Here is an 18,208-nt window from a genome sequence, read left to right on the forward strand (position 1 = left end):
ATAGGCCTACATAAAGGCACATAACTGCAATGCACCGTGTGCATGACGCATAGAACATTTTTAGCCTGGCTAACTAGCTAGCTAGTAATGACGATGCATAAGAAACTTACACCTCAATAATAACCCCCCTGAATTACTTTATCCCCCCGACAGCATACAGAAAACTTCACATACAGTATTACTACTCACTTTTAGATGCACGCACAAATACAGTTCAACATGCTGCAACTGACTGGAGGTGGGACTTAGAACGAGCAGGCTAAATAGAATGTCTCTGATTGGATAGAAAGTTAGGGGTAATTGACTGATGAGCTGTCGGCCATTCTAACTAAAGGAACAAACTAGGGGTGCATAGGGTAATCTAAATATGAAGACCTGAGTGGAAGCTCCTCAGAGGAGGAAATGAGGGAACATCCTCCTCAGTGAATTTCATAAAAATAAAAATAGTGAAACATTAAAGTGATAATTTTTTAGATAAAACTATACTAAATATATTCACGTCACCAAATAATTGATTAAAACACACTGTTTTGTAATGCAGGTCTACAGTAGCCTCAACAGCACTCTGTAGGGTAGCACCATGGTGTAGCCGGAGGACAGCTAGTTTCCGTCCTCCTCTTGGTACATTGACTTCAATACAAAACCTAGGAGACTCATGTAGGGCTGGGCGATATGGGCAAAATATTATATCACTGTATTTATTTAAAAAAATTAAAAATGGATGGTATGACGGTATTTGATGGTATTTTTAGTTTTTGAATAATAAAAGTTCTACATTTGCTTTATGAGTAGTGAGTGATCCTAGTGTAACAGTGTAGCTTCCGTCCCTCTCCTCACCCCTACCTGGGCTCGAACCAGTGACCCTTTGCACACATCGACAACAGCCACCCTCGAAGCATCGTTACCCATCGCTCCACAAAAGTCGCGGCCCTTGCAGAGCAAGGAGAACAACTACTTCAAGGTCTCAGAGCGAGTAACATCACCGATTGAAACGATATTAGCGATATTAGCGCGCACCCCGCTAACTAGCTAACCATTTCACATCGGTTACACTAGGGTGGCAACACATACATTCTAAGTGATTTCAATGAGCCTTTCTCCATTCTTATTGTTTTATACTGTTCAATTCAACTTTAACCAAAACAAGTTTCAGCACTTCTGCATTTCCTGCACTCAGTTGCAGTGGTGGAAAAAGTACCCAATTGACATACTTGAGTAAAAGTAAAGATATGTTAATTGTAAAAGTGAAAGTCACCCAGTAAAATACTACTTGAGTAAAAGTCTAAAAGTATTTGGTTTTAAATATACTTAAGTATCAAAAGTAAATGTAATTGATAAAATGTACTTAAGTATCAGAAGTAAAAGTATAAATCATTTCAAATTCCTTATATTAAGCAAACCAGATTGCACCATTTTCTTGTTTTTTTAATTTACAGATAGCCAGGGGCACACTCCAACACTCAGACATAATTTACAAACAAAGCATTTGTGTTTAGTGAGTCCTCCAGATCAGAGGCAGTAGATGACCAGGGATGTTCTGGTCTCTTGACAAGTGTGTGAATTGAACCATTTTCCTGTCCTGATAAGCATTCAAAATGTAACGAGTACTTTTAGGTGTCAGGGAAAATGTATGGAGTAAAACGTACAGTATTTTCTTTAGGAATGTAGTGAAGTAAAAGTAGTCAAAAATAAAAAAAATAGTAAAGTACAGATACCCAACTACTTAAGTAGTACTTGAATGTATTTTTACTTAAATACTTTACACCACTGCTCAATTGAGATAATTTCCACACTGCCACATAGGGCTGCACGATATGGGCAAATAATCTGGTACATATTTTTAACCAAATGTCGCAATCGCGATTTGACTTGCGAATTCAAGCAAAACTGTTGGAATCATGGAAATAGAATGACTATTATAATTCTATAGTTAGAATATAATAGTGAGCACTTTGAATAGTGTTGTTTGAGATGATAACGAATTAAAATGCCAGGGAGGAGTTATTGTGACAGGGTAGGAAATAAAGTAGGAAAAGTGTTTCCTAGGGGACCCTATAAGCTTTGGCTACATTGCATGTTTTCTCTTAGTTACTTCTTGTAGCTAACATATTCTTGCTTTGGATATTCCTCTTTGATTTAGAAGAAACTGTTGCATAAACCACATGCTGATTTAGGTCTACACCATCACTGGTATTATCAGGCTGTATTAGCTAGCTACGTTTGCTCTTACTCAGTACATTTATTAGCTAGCTAGCTATTAGCATTAGCGGCTAACATAGTGTCTCACAAGATTTAGGGCAACTTGCTAAGAAAAGACAAACTAGCTGTTTGTTGATGTAAGAAACACAAGCTAACAGTGTCATTGTAGAACGCTTGTGGATTTATATTAAGAAGCAAAGTGAAAACAGCATTGTAATCAAAATTTTTGCATGTGCTGCATTGACCATGCAGACTAAACAAGTGTCTCGTAGTTGAGGAACATCAAACGCGCTCCTTGAGTGACAGAGGGCGTGGCTAGGTCTGTGTGGAAAGTGGCGCGAAGAGAGATGACTGAAGTAGCGAAGTAAACTATAAACATTGACATTACACATGGCGTATCACATTTAACAAACTAAACATTAAAATACCAGTATAGAAGGTAAAGTAAAAATCCAAACCGGTCCATGCATCAATACCAGTATACCATAAAATATGGTATACTGCCTACATGGTTCTCACCCCTTCCATAGACTTACACTGTAATTATGATAACTTCTGGAGGACATTCTCCAACCTATCAGAGCTCTTGCAGCATGAACTGACATATTGTCCACCCAATCAAAGGGTCAGAGAATGAATCTAGTACTGAAAGCATAAACTACAGCTTCTAACATTGTGGCAACAGTTTGGGGAAGGCCCTTTCCTATTTCAGCATGACTATGCACAAAGCAAAGTCCATACAGAAATGGTTTTTTGAGATCGGTGTGGAAGAACTTGACTGGCCTGCACAGAGCCCTGACCTCAACCCCAATGAACACCTTTGTGATGAATTGGAACGCCGACTGCGAGCCAGGCCTAATCGCCAAACATCAGTGCCCAACCTCACTAACGCTCTTGTGGCTGAATGGAATGAAGTCCCTCACAGCGATGTTCCAACATCTAGTGGAAAGTCTTCACAGAAGGGTGGAGGCTGTTATCGCAGCAAAGGGAGGACCAACTCCATAAAACCCATGATTTTGGAATGATATGTTCGATGAGCACGTGTCCACGTACTTTTGGTCATGTAGTGTATCTGAAAATCAAATTTTGCAACAACATGATCCATAAGGAAGGCTACTACATTTTTTATTTTACTGTTTACAATTCACAAACTTGATTCCCACAATTCTATTCACCGTGATTGAACCGAATCCCAACCACTACAGTGACGAAGCGAATCAGTCGATTCGTCAAAAGGAATAGTTTAAAATGAATCTATGTAAAACATTTATTTGTATATTTGTTTGGGAAAAAGTTAAGCGGGGCATCTGTTATACATCAAGTCAAATTTGTATGGCCTTAGCTTCTCCTTCACCCAAATCCAGATAGCAGATGTTCTGAAAGTGCTGCAAAACCTGGACCCGTGCAAATCAGCTGGGCTAGACAATCTGGCCCCTCTCTTTCTAAAATTATCCGCCGCCATTGTTGCGACCCCTATTTCTAGTCTGTTCAACCACTCTTTCATATCGTCCGAGATTCCGAAAGATTGGAAAGCTGCCGCGGTCATCCCCCTCTTCAAAGAGGGTGACACTCTAGACCCAAACTGTTACAGACCTATATCCATCCTGCCCTACCCTTTCCAAAGTCTTCGAAAGCCAAGTTAACAAACAGATCACTGACCATTTCAAATCCCACCGTACCTTCTCCGCTGTGTAATCCGGTTTCCGAGCTGGTCACGGGTGCACCTCAGCCATGCTCAAGGTACTAAACGATATCATAACCGCCATCGATAAAAGACAGTACTGTGCAGCCGTCTTCATCGACCTAGCCAAGGCTTTGACTCTGTCAATCACCGTATTCTTATCGGCAGACTCAACAGCCTTGGTTTCTCAAATGACTGCCTCACCTGGTTTACCAACTACTTCTCAGATAGAGTTCAGTGTGTCAAATCGGATGGCCTGTTGTCCAGACCTCTGGCAGTCTCAATGGGTGTACCACAGGGTTCAATTCTCGGGGAGACTATTTTCTCTGTATATATCAATGATGTTGCTCTTGCTGCGGGTGATTCCTTGATCCACCTCTATGCAGACAACATCATTATGTATACATCTGGCCATTCTTTGGACACTGTGTTAACAAACCTTCAAACGAGCTTCAATGCCATACAACACTCCTTCCGTGGCCTCCAACTGCTTTTAAACACCAGTAAAACTAAATGCATGCTTTTCAACCGATCGCTGCCCGCACCTGCCCGCCCGACTAGCATCACTACTCTGGACGGTTCTGACTTAGAATATGTGGACAACTACAAATACCTAGGTGTCTGGCTAGACTGTAAACTCTCCTTCCAGACTCATATTAAGCATCTCCAATCTAAAATTAAATCTAGAATCGGCTTCCTATTTCGCAACAAAGCCTCCTTTACTTACGCTGCCAAACATACCCTCGTAAAACTGACTATCCTACCGATCCTCGACTTCGGCGATGTAATTTACAAAATAGCCTCCAACACTCTACTCAACAAGCTGGATGCAGTCTATCACAGTGCCATCCGTTTTGTCACCCAAGCCCCATATACCACCCACCACTGCGACCTGTATGCTCTCGTCTGGCCCTCGCCACATATTCGTCGCCAGACCCACTGGCTCCAGGTCATCTATAAGTCTTTGCTAGGTAAAGCTCCGCCTTATCTCAGCTCACTGGTCACCATAACAACACCCACCCGTAGCACGCGCTCTAGCAGGTATATCTCACTGGTCATCCCCAAAGCCAACATCTCCTTTGGCCGCCTTTCCTTCCAGTTCTCTGCTGCCAATGACTGGAACGAATTACAAAAATCGCTGAAGTTGGAGACTTATATCTCCCTCACTAACTTTAAGCATCAGCTATCTGAGCAGCTCAGCGATCGCTGCAGCTGTACACAGCCCATCTGTACACAGCCCACACACCAGTATTTCTACTTGCACATCTATCACTCCAGTGTTAATTTGCTAAATTGTAATTACTTCGCTACTATGGCCTATTTATTGCCTTACCTCCTTACTCCATTTGCACACACTGTATATAGATTTTTTCTATTGTTATTGACTGTACTTTTGATTATCCCATGTGTAACTCTGTGTTGTTGTTTTTTGTCGCAGTTGTAAATGAGAACATGTTCTCAACTGGCCTACCTGGTTAAATAAAGGTGAAATAAATAAAATAAAAAATAATTAAAATGTAAGGGCTTGGTTTGCTCACAGCTCACTTTGTGCAACCGTGGGTGAGAGTGTCATTCCAGTTGATCTAATCTGTTGTGTTATGTCATTAAATGTTTGGTATTTGATATTTTATTAGGATCCCCATTAGCTGTTGCAAAGCAGATGCTACTTTATCTGTGGTCTACACAAAACATGACATAATACAGAACATGATTAAACCAGAACAGCTCAAGGACAGAATTAAATACATTTAAAACAAGACAAATATAACTAAATTATTTTTACAATTTAATTTGGCTAACCAAAATAAAAAAAAACTGTATGGTTCTTCAAAAGGTTCTTTGTAGAACCTTTGAGATCGAGAAAGGTTATTTATAGAATCATTTTCCTTAAAGATAAAGAACCCTTTGCTATTTAGAACCTTTTTTTAATGATTCTTTGTCGCTTAGGAAAGGGTTCTTTATAGCACCATAAAGGTTTATTTTAGAACCTTATGAGCATGGTTCTTTATAGTACCTTCAAATAAGGGTTCGATATAGCACCCCAAAAGGGATCCGCTATGGTTACACTGTAGAACCATTTTTGTGTGTGTAGAGAGGGCAAGCCAAATCAAGCAATGAAAAATGATATCCAATATAATTGATCTGGTTTGTGACAACAACAAAAAAGTCAGTTCCCCTGTCTTCAAGTGAATTTCTTCAGGATGAGTGGTAGGTGGTGTGGCTCCGGGGTGAAGTGTTGGGAACCACACAACCTGATCTAGGATCAGCTTCTACATTCCCCAACCGTTTTAACCATTAGTGGGGAAAATGCAAAACGGACCCAAGATCAGCATCTAAGGGCACCTTTACTCTACTCCTGGTGTTCTGATTAACCCGTCTCCGTTGCTCTGCGATGTGTATATAGGCTGAGCTGACCAAGCAACAAAACAACTTTAAGATTGTGCTGAAGCAGCTGGAGGACTCTCTGTTGGCTCGCCTCTCGGCTGCCTCCGGCAACTTTTTGGGAGACACCGCCCTCGTAGAGAACCTGGAAATCACCAAGGCAACCGCCACCGAGATCGAGGAGAAGGTACACACACACACACACAAACACACTTTCTCTAATGATGGTCTATTATGGTGTGAAGGTGAGTGGAGAGTGTTTGGGTTTGTGGCCTTCAGGTGCGCGAAGCGAAGATAACAGAGGTTAAGATCAACGAGGCCAGAGAGAACTACAGACCTGCATCAATACGAGCTGCTCTGCTCTACTTTATCCTCAACGACCTGAACAAAATCAACCCCATCTACCAGTTCTCACTCAAGGTAACACTCCACAGGACTTTAGAATCACACTCTCAATACTCTTGACTTTATTATCAACCTCAGAACTAATATTTTATGAAAACTTGGTTTTGTGTGTGTGTGTGTAGGCCTTCAGTGTTGTGTTTGAGGTGGCCATCATGCTTACAGAGCCGGCGGACGAGGTGAAACACAGAGTGAACAACCTGATAGACCAGATCACCTACTCTGTGTTCATGTACACCAACCGCAGCCTGTTTGAGAGGGACAAGCTTACCTTCATCGCTCAGGTCACATTCCAGGTCAGAAAACACACCAGACAGACTAGTGAATAGGGTGCCCTATGAGCCCTGGTCAAAAGTAGAGCACTAAATAGGGAATAGGGTACCGTTTGGGACAGAATTACTTTTGACAAAATAGGAACTTACAGAATCAAAGTGACATTTGGTGACACACATAGGCCCATATACTTACGTAGAACATTTCTGCTTGGTGGATGAGAATACTATTTATATGTGCGTGTGAGTAGATCTTGCTGATGAAGAAGGAGATCAACCCTACTGAGCTGGACTTCCTCCTGAGGTTCCCGTACAAAGCTGGCCTGGGCTCTCCGGTCGACTTCCTGGCCAACCAGGGCTGGGGTGGCATCAAGGTGGGCACAGCCCAAACACACACGCACTCTACACTCTCAGAAGAAAGAGTACGGTTAGGGTACAGTATTGTAACCAGGGGTACAAAAATATCAACATTTGCATAATGTCCTTTCAGAGGTACACATATAATCTCACATGGTACTGTGCGGTACCTTTTAGGGTACATGTGCGGATAATCTATTATAAATGGTAAATTTTTGTACCCAATATTTTGAATATAAAGGTACAGTCATCACACACACTCAAAAGCCTCACCCATCATTATAATATTTCCCAGCATGCTCTATTGCAAGTTAATTTTTTAGAATTGTTTGTTTCAATGTGTGTTTTTGCATGCACATTGATTGATCTTATGCTACACAAAGATACATGAGAAAAAAGAAGGAACCCGCACACTGCTCTTGATAGTATCACTGCTCTTTAATAAGCTTTACGTATCGGCCTCAAAAGCTCTGACGAAGGCCGTGAGGCCGATACGTAAAGCTTCTTAAAGAGCAGTGATACAATCAAGAGCAGTGTGCGGGTTCCTGCTTTTTTCTCATCTTATTCAACTGATACCATGCACCTGCAAAAAAGATAGCTCAGACATGCGAGTGCCTTTTTATTTATTTTTTACACAAAGACAAATAACATACATTTTTCTAAACTAATCCAAGCTGTTAGAAGTTGGACTTATTGCCAGAGGTGGGACCAAGTCACTATTATTTGAGTCACAAGCAAGTCTCAAATCGGGTCCCAAGTAGAACGGGTCAAGACTCGAGTCAAAGTCATTCATTCTAAGAGCAAGTCAAGTTACATCTCTTCAAGTCGCAAGTCAAGTAAAAAAAAATATATATATACAGTTGAAGTTGGAAGTTTACATACACTTAGGTTGGAGTAATTAAAACTAGTTTTTCAACGACTCCACAAATTACTTGTTAACAAACTAGAGTTTTGGCAAGTCGGTTAGGACATCTACTTTGTGAATGACACAAGTAATTTTTCCAACAATTGTTTACAGACAGATTATTTCACTTATAATTCACTGTATCACAATTCCAGTGAGTCAGAAGTTTACATACACTAAGTTGACTGTGCCTTTAAACAGCTTGGACAATTCCAGAAAATTATGTCATGGCTTTAGAAGCTTCTGATAGGCTAATTGACATCATTTGAGTCATTTGGAGGTGTACCTGTGGATGAATTTCAAGGCCTACCTTCAAACTCGGTGCCTCTTTGCTTGACATCATGGGAAACTCAAAAGAAATCAGCCAAGACCTCAGAAAAAAAAATGTAGACCTCCACAAGTCTGGTTCATCTTTGGGAGCAATTTCCAAACGCCTGAAGGTACCACGTTCATCTGTACAAACAATAGTCCGCAAGTATAAACGCCATGGGACCATCGTATAAGCAGCCATCATACCGCTCAGGAAGGAGGTGCGTTCTGTCTCCTGGAGATGAACGTACTTTTTTTTCAGAACAACAACAAAGGACCCTGTGAAGATGCTCGAGGAAACAGGTACAAAAGTATCTATATCCACAGTAAAATGAGTCCTATATCGACATAACCTGAAAGGCCACTCAGCAAGGAAGAAGCCACTGCTCCAAAATCGGCCTAAAAAAACCAGACTACGGTTTGTAACCGCACATAGGGACAAAGATTGTACTTTTTGGAGAAATGTCCTCTGGTCTGATGAAACAAAAATAGAACTGTTTGGCCATAATGACCATCGTTATGTTTGGAGGAAAAAGGGGGAGGCTTGCAAGCCGAAGAACACCATCCCAACCGTGAAGCATGGGGGTGGCAGCATCATGTTGTGGGGGTGCTTTGCTGCAGGAGAGACTGGTGCTCTTCCCAAAATAGATGGCATCATGAGGAAAGAAAATTATGTGGATATATTGAAGCAACATCTCAAGACATCAGTCAGGAAGTTAAAGCTTGGTCACAAATGGGTCTTCCAAATGGACAATGACTCCATGCATACTTCCAAATTTGTGGCAAAATGGCTTAAAGACAACAAAGTCAAGGTGTTGGAATGGCCATCACAAAGCCCTGACCTCAATCCTATAAAAAATGTGTGGGCAGAACTGAAAAAGCATGTGCGAGCAAGGAGGCCTACAAACCTGACTCAGTTACATCAGCTTTGTCAGGAGGAATGGGCCAAAATTCACCCAACTTATTGTGGGAAGCTTGTTGAAGGCTACCCGAAGCGTTTGACCCAAGTTAAACAATTTTAAAGGCAATGTTACCAAATACTAATTGAGTGTATGTAAACTTCTGACCCACTGGGAATGTGATTAAATGTCAGGAATTGTGAAAAACTGAGTTTAAATGTATTTGGCTAAGGTGTATGTAAACTTCCGACTTCAACTGTATACATGCAATGACTTGTTCAACTACAAATCTTTGTCTATCTGTAACACTCGTCGTTAGGTGGAAGAGAGGAGGACCAAAGCGCAGCGTGGTATGTTTCCATATTTATTGGAAACACTTAACAACACGAACAAAACAATAAACAGAAAATGAAACTAACGACGCTACAGACCTGAACATGTGAACATACAGACAACGAAGAACGCAATGAACAGGAACAATCACCCACAAACAAACAGTGAGAACAGCCTACCTAAATATGGTTCCCAATCAGAGGAAACCTAAAACACCTGCCCCTGATTGAGAACCATATCAGGCTAGTTGACAACCCTAAACCAAACATAGAAACACATAACATAGAATGCCCACCCAGCTCACGTCCTGACCAACTAAACAAGACTAAACAAAGGAAATAAGGTCAGGAACGTGACAGTAACCCCCCCCCCCCCCCCAGGTGCGGACTCCGGCCGCAAAACCTGAACCTATAGGGGAGGGTCTGGGTCCACGGTGGCGGCTCTGGCTCTGGACGTGGCCCCCACCCAACCATAGTTAATCCCCGCTTCCGTGGCCTCCTCTTAATGGCGATCCTCCATATTAACCCCACTGGACTGAGGGGCAGCACCGGACTAAGGGGCATCACCGGACTGAGGGGCAGCTCCGGACTGAGGGGCAGCTCCGGACTGAGGAGCAATTCCGGCATCGCCGGCGTGACAGGCAGCTCTGGCAGCTCCTGGCTGGCTGGCGGCTCTGGCAGCTCCTGGCTGGCTGGCGGCTCTGGCAGCTCCTGGCTGGCTGGCGGCTCTCGCAGCTCCTGGCTGGCGGACGGCTCTCGCAGCTCCTGGCTGGCGGACGGCTCTGGCAGCTCCTGGCTGGCGGACGGCTCTGGCAGCTCCTGTCTGGCGGACGGCTCTGGCAGCTCCTGACTGGCAGGCGGCTCCTGACTGACGGACGGCTCTAGCGGCTCCTGACAGATGGGCGGCTTTGAAGGCTCAGGACAGACGGGCAGCTTTGAAGGCTCAGGACAGACGGGCAGCTCAGACGGCGCTGGGCAGACGGGCAGCTCAGACGGCGCTGGGCAGACGGGCAGCTCAGACGGCGCTGGGCAGACGGGCAGCTCAGACGGCGCTGGGCAGATTGGCACACCTGTAGGGAGGAGACGGAGAGACAGCCTGGTGCGTGGGGCTGTCACAGGACCCACCAGGCTGGGGAGACCTACAGGAGGCTTGGTATTAGGAGGAGGCACCTGAAGGACCGGGCTGTGGGGGAGCACTGGAGCTCTGGTGCGCAGCCTTGTCACCACTCCCCCAGGCTGGAATACTACTCTAGCCCGGACCCTCCAGAGTGCAGGCACAGGTTGAACCGGGCTGTGGGTGAGCACTGGAGATCTAGTGCCTACTACGCGCACCTCTCCCTTAGGCTCCACTCCCACATTTGCCCGGTACGAGCGGAGCGCAGGCATAGGACGCACTGCACCCTCCCAGCGCCCTGGAGACACAGCACGCAGAGCTGGCGCAGGATACCCTGGACCGAAACGTGACACTATCGAGTCTACAGGACAGCCCTTTTCATTATTTTGCCTACAACATATTTTTATTAGCAGCCTATGTAATTGTAAAATATAGACCTTGTAGCAGCAGAAGGCAGGTTGACGAGCTCAGAGTGTACATTTATTTACAGGTCTTGGTGATACAATGGTGAAAGCGACATATCATACAAAATATACACGGGCAATAGCCTCTGTATCAGGCTTAACCTGCCCTATCTGAGAAACCAAATAGAATTTGTCTAACAGGAGCTCAAACAGGTAGACCTACATAATAAGTACTTGGCCCCCAGGACCATACAATTACCCAATTGGCAATTATAACCAATAAAATGGTTCTACAATGTTAAAGGAAATTTCCACATCCATTGCTACATTGGTCTTAAATGGCTGCAGTCCCGTTAACGGGACCGATATGACAACAGCCAGTCGAAGTGCAGGGCGCCAAATTCAAAAAACAGAAATCTCATAATTAGAATTCCTCAAACATACATGTGTCTTATATCATTTTAAAGGTAATCTTGTTGTTAATCACACCAAAGTGTCCGATTTCAAATAGGCTTTTCAGCGAAAGCACTACAAACGATTATGTTAGGTCACCACAAAACCACAATAATCACAGCCATTTTTTCCAGCTAAAGATAGCTTCACAAAAACCAGAATAGAGATAAAATTAATCACTAACCTTCAATTATTTTCATCAGATGACACTCATAGGACTTCATGTTACACAATACATGCATGTTTTGTTTGATTAAATTCATATTTATATCAAAGAATCTGAGTTTACATTGAGGCGACTAGATTCACTAGTTGCAAAAACATCAAGACTTTGCATAGCCACATCGTTTCAACAGAAATACTCATCATAAATATAGATGATAATACAAGTTATACACATGGAATTATAGATATACCTCTCCTTAATGCAACCGCTGTGATTTCAAAAAAACTTTACGGAAAAAGAAACCCACGCTATAATCTGAGACGGCGCTCAAAAGTAAAACACTACAGCAGCAAAGATTGCGTCGAAATTAACAAGAAAATATATGATAAATATTCCCTTACCTTTGATGATCTACATCAGAAAGCACACCAGGAATCCCCGGTCCACAATAAATATTTGTTTTGTTCGAAAAAATATGTTATTTATGTCCAAATACCTTCTTTTGTTAGCGCGTCTGGTTTACATATCCAAACGCTAATTCTGGTTAGCGTTATATCGGACAAAAACTTCAAAAAGTGATATTACCGGTCGAAGAAACATTTCAAACTAAGTACATAATCAATCATTAGGATGTTTTTAACATACATCTTGAATAACGTTCCAACCGGAGAACTACATCGACTTCAATTGAGAGATGGAACAGAGCTGCCTCTCACGTGAACGCGCGTGTTGAATGCATGGTCACCTCATGGCACCTCATACTAAATTCTGTCTCCTTCGACCCCCCTTCACATTAGAGTCATCAGACTTAGTTCTATTGACTGCTGACATCTAGTGGAAGCCGTAGGAAGTGAAAACTCATCCATATGTCTCTGTATTTTGAATAAGAGCTTGGTTGAAAATATGGCACCCCCAGAAAAAATACAAACAGGAAGTGGAACTTCTCAGGTTTTTGCCTGCCATATGAGTTCTGTTAATCTCACAGACTTAATTCAAACAGTTTTGGAAACTTTAGAGTGTTTTCTATCCAATACTAATAATAATATGCATATATTAGCAACTGAGACTGAGGAGCTGGCCGTTTACAATGGGCACCTTTAATCCAAGCTACTCAATACTGCCCCTTCAGCCATAAGAAGTTAATTAGACGTAATTATTATTAATGATATTCCAACACCATGTATACATGGAACAATCATTTTATCTTATTCAACGTTCCGACTCCAAAGCGTGGAGCGCAGGCCACGTCGCCTATTTCTATGCGCACTAAGGCGCAACAAAAATTACAGACATTGGACAGACACACGCAACTCTGACATAACCCGGGAAACATGAACAAATGAAACTATATATTGAATTAAATAAACATAACTTCTACCTCATGAGTCTTGTGAATGTTCATGTGCACTATAAACATCACGCCCACTCAGAGCAGGGTAAGAAATGGTTGGTTATAAAATGAAAATGTATCGTAGGCCTATCAAACATGAAACAGAAATGTCTACGTGTTGCAATAAACAGTAAAGCAATGGAATGATGAAACGCTAGCAATTATTGTAGTATTAGATAGAATATAGATTTACCACATAGGGCCTATGCATGTAAACGTGTGAAAGCAACAGCAAATATTTTATTTCAGCAAGAGGAAGAAAAAAAACTACTGGCGGGAGTCTGGAGACCGCACGTGAAGAGCAGTGCCTCTTCGCCACAGTAATGTTTGATTTGAACAACACGTTCCAAATACAAGCTTCATAAGTAAATTATCAATATTAAGCAATTGTTACATACCAAAAGACCAGTAGACCTATGCTAGTAATTGTTGCCACCATTGCTGGTGAGCTTGCAAAGTAAACAATTAATATTCTTGATCACCAATTTTTTTGGGACCTGCATATTTATTTATTAGGGCAATCCTCTCTCACAACATTTTGACGTTTGTGCTGCACCGGAACCTATAGCTGTACAGCAAATCAACAATCTGTTGCTAGCTCACCCCTGTGTTGATTGACAGTTTGCTGGTCCAATCAGAGTGCCCAGTGTGCGTTTCACTTGCCAATCTGTAGCGTTTTTTTTTTTGCAAGGGCGATGCTGCTGCTACTGTCTCTGGCTGCGTGTAGATTAATACACGTAGCCAAACCATATACTTCATGAATCTATTATGATCAAGATGAACAATCAAGCATGGAGCAATCAACTATTCAGTGACCACTCGTGCCCTGTGGGTTGGAGCATTGTTATCCAATGGGGACATAGCTATGGTAGCCAAAATAATGGCCTGCCCAGCATTTTTGTACATGACCCTAAGCATCCCAAATGAAAAAATACTATAGTATACAATGGTATTAATTCCTATTATTTACTGTAGTGTTTTGTGGAATTTACTGTAGGATTCACTGTATAGTTTTTGAATACTGTAGTATTTACAGTTAATTTTAGTATAACTACTGTAGTAAGATAACTGAAGTGTATATACTATAGTAATTAATGTAGTGTTTTTGCAGATTGTAGTGTCGTATTTACTATAGTGTTTTTGTTTTATTATCTTTGACATATAAGTGGGCTTTCTCCTTCAGGAAACCTACTGGAGAAATACTAAAATAATACATTTTCCAGTCTGTAGGTAGGTAGGTTGTACTGGGGTCTGAACAGATAGTTCAGAGCTTCTGCTCTTTTCTATAACCTGTAGGGAACACAATATATGGTCAATACTTGGCATTTAGCTTTCTCACTTATGGGTGGCACAAATTGTATGCAAATTAAATACTGTAGAATTTACTATATTTAAAAAAGTGTAGTGTTTTTGCTGACTGTAGTATTTACTATAGTATACTACAGATTGCTATAGAATTCTATAGTAATTACTGTAGTATTCTATAGTAAACTGTAGTATTTCATGTGGGATGATGGGATGTTAATTGCTTAATTAACTCAGGAACCACACCTGTGTGGAAGCACCTGCTTTCAATATACTTTGTGTCCCTCATTTACTGAAGTGTTTCCATTATTTTGGCAGTTACCTGTATGTAATGTGTTGTCATAAAGAGTTTAATTTCAATGATCAAATATTCACTTAGTGAGGGCTACAGAACTGAAAGCCATAACCATGTCTCTGTCACTAGCAAAAACAGTCATGGGTGGTACTGGTAACTCAGATTTACTTGAAAGACACCCTGGGAAATATGCAAAAAGGCTTTACACCCTACAGTGTTAAAACAACACCCCAACAACTTTTTGCCACTTAAAAGGAACAAATGACCTTGTCAATGTGGTGGTACCCTAAAAAGGCAAGGGTACATTGATGTACCTTTTATAACTAAAGGTACAAATTACGTACCACTACAGTGACAAGCATTTGTACACCTTTATTTCTGAGAGTGTACCGACAATCACACACACACACACACTCTACTGACACACACTATCCACCTGCAGAGCTGAGTAATAGAGGTTTGTGTATGTGTGTGTGTGTGTGTGTGTCAGGCCCTGTCGGAGTTTGATGAGTTTAAGAACCTGGACCGGGACATGGAGGGATCTGCAAAGCGCTGGAAGAAGTTTGTTGAGTCGGAGGCTCCGGAGAAGGAAAAGTTTCCTCAGGAGTGGAAGAACAAGACGGGCCTACAGAAACTCTGCATGATGAGGTGTATGAGACCGGACCGGATGTCCTACGCAGTCAGGTACAAGACACACACACACACACCAGTGTAAAGGAAGCAGATGTTTGTTCTGGTAATGTTGAGTGTTCTGTGTGTTGTAGTACCTTTGTGGAGGAGAAGATGGGTACAAAGTACGTGGAGGGGAGGAGCGTGGAGTTCGCCGTATCATTTGAGGAGAGCAGCTCGTCTACTCCCATGTTCTTCATCCTCTCCCCGGGAGTCGACCCCCTCAAAGATGTGGAAGCTCTAGGTCTGTACACGCACACACACACTTGCTATAGGACCTTGAACCCTATCTGTTTCATGTCTAACCTGCCATCCTGTCATTTGGTCCAGGTAAGAAGATGGGTTTCACCTTTGACAACGGGAAGTTCCACAACGTGTCTCTGGGTCAGGGCCAGGAGGTAGTGGCCGAGGCTGCTCTGAACATGGCAGCTAGAGAAGGACACTGGGTTATACTGCAGGTACACTGAATGAGCACCACTTACTCCTTACTCACAGGCTGGAGTTTGAACAGCGTGCAAGTCATGGTCTTCGTCTCAAATGGAACCCTATTCAACTATATAGGCCGGAGAATAGTAGGTTCTTAAGTAAATGTTTTATTTTTTGCCTAATTCCATACATTTTCCCCCCCAAATTCCATTTTCTCCATTTAGTTTTTTCAGGTTTTCACTCTCAAAATCACACTTTTTTAATAGAAAAACAACAACATTGTCTGTTCTAAGTCCACAACAATACTTAAACCACATCAGGAGACCTCTTTTGAGGTTTGAGAAAAATCTAAGAAATGTTCATTTTTGGATGTAGATGCCCTTTAATTCAAGTGTGCACCAGCAAGTTACTTGTTTGGTTAGTGGTGTTTCTGTAGTGCACATGTGATTGCAGAGTTTGATAAACAAATCGCCACTGCATTGATGCAAATAATCATAATATTGTTCTGTCAGGTCCACATAGACTACTTTGTAGTTAACATTTAATTGTTGAAGGTTATCATTGGCATCATCACTAAAGGCTACTAGCCAGCAGATCCGACCCGCTAGCTTACAGCTGCACTAGGGTTGGCCAGGCTTCCTGTGTATTATTGGATTAAGACACCACAGTTTACTTAAATACTAGCAGTCGTTCAATCTTCTCGGTGTAACAGTTGGGTGGGATAATGGGACAATTCGAAGTACAACGCATTTCTCACCCCTTGATTGAGGTACGTTTTCCGAGCCATATCTCATGCCAGCTCCTCTGTGTCTTAATCTACACAGGAAGCCTGTCCGATCCTAGTGCAGCTGTAAGCAAGCAGGTCGGATCAGCTGGCTAACGGCTGCATAAAGTAGGCACACACAGAGAGGGGCATTCCCGCATTGCCTATTCAGAAAGTTGAAGGAAAATAGGAATCAATGATGCATTTTGTTAATCTCTTATGAAAATCTTGGGCAAATTCATACATTTTCTAATAAATTCAATATATTTAGTTGATTTCCTACTAAGTTCAATATATTTTTGAATATTGTTGAATTCCCGTTTTAATGTCTGAATTCCATGATTCTGTCTGCGTTCTCCGCATGGCAGATTTGATAGGGTCCTATAATAATAATAGGGGTGCCATTTGGGACGCATCCATTGTCATGGAATATTTTGTTCCAACGTGAAGGATATTTTTGCCTAATGCTTTATATGGCTCTGGTTGTTATTAAACTGCAATTGTAACCTCATATAGACTAGTTATAGACTAACTACAATGAGCAAAAATCTAAACGCAACATATAAAGTTTTGGTCCCATGTTTCATGAGCTGAAATAAAAGATCCCAGATAATGTTCGATACGCACAAAAAGCTTATTTCTCTCAAATTATGTGGACAAATATGTTTACATCCCTGTTAGTAAGCATTTCTCCTTTTCCAAAATAATACATCCACCTGACAGGTGTGGCATATCAAGAAGCTGATTAAACAGCATGATCATTACACAGGCGCACCTTGTGCTGGGTACAATGAAAGGCCACTCTAAAATGTGCAGTTTTGTCACACAACACAATGCAACAGCTGTCTCAAGCTTTGAGGGATTGCAATTGGCATGCTGACTGCAGAAAGTCCACGAGAGCTGTTGCCAGAGAATTGAATGTTCATTTCTATACCTTAAGCCATCTCCAACGTCGTTTTAGAGAATTTGGCAATACGTCCAACCGGCCTTACAACCGCAGACCATGTGAACCCACGCCAGCCCTGGACCTCCACATCCGAGACCAGCCACTGGACAGCTGATGAAACTGTGGGTTTCCACAACTGAAGGATTTCTACACAAACTGTCAGAAAGGGAAGCTCATCTGCATGCTCGTCGTCCTCACCAGGGTCTTTACCTGACTGCAGTTCAGCTTTGTAACCGACTTCAGTGGGCAAATGCTCACCTTCGATGGACACTGGCATGCTGGAGAAGTGTGCTCTTTACAGATGAATCCTGGTTTCAACTGTACCGGGCAGATGGCAGACAGCGTGTATGGTGTCGTGTGTGCAAGCAATTTTGCTGATGTCAACGTTGTGAACAGAGTGCCCCATGGTGGCAGTGGGGTTATGGTATAGGCAGTCAAAAGCTATGGACAACAAACACAATTGCATTTTATCAATGGCAATTTGAATGCACAGAGATACCGTGACGAGATCCTGAGGCCCATTGTCGGGCCATTCTTCCA

The 18,208-nt window shown here is 42.2% G+C and overlaps 1 protein-coding gene across 1 annotated transcript in view; it reads left to right on the top strand.

Moving 5' to 3' along the window:
- Positions 1–18,208, top strand: part of LOC120029603 (dynein heavy chain 17, axonemal-like) — a 96,035-nt gene that overhangs the window by 68,884 nt on the left and 8,943 nt on the right. The window contains exons 63-69 of the mRNA XM_038974889.1: positions 6,285–6,449; positions 6,542–6,682; positions 6,790–6,960; positions 7,188–7,310; positions 15,355–15,548; positions 15,629–15,777; positions 15,864–15,991. Coding sequence (XP_038830817.1) covers positions 6,285–6,449; positions 6,542–6,682; positions 6,790–6,960; positions 7,188–7,310; positions 15,355–15,548; positions 15,629–15,777; positions 15,864–15,991 — 1,071 coding nt within the window. The remainder of the gene's footprint in view (positions 1–6,284; positions 6,450–6,541; positions 6,683–6,789; positions 6,961–7,187; positions 7,311–15,354; positions 15,549–15,628; positions 15,778–15,863; positions 15,992–18,208) is intronic.

The sequence above is a fragment of the Salvelinus namaycush genome, chromosome 35 (assembly GCF_016432855.1).
Source record: "Salvelinus namaycush isolate Seneca chromosome 35, SaNama_1.0, whole genome shotgun sequence".
In the NCBI taxonomy this organism is placed as follows: Eukaryota; Metazoa; Chordata; class Actinopteri; order Salmoniformes; family Salmonidae; genus Salvelinus; species Salvelinus namaycush.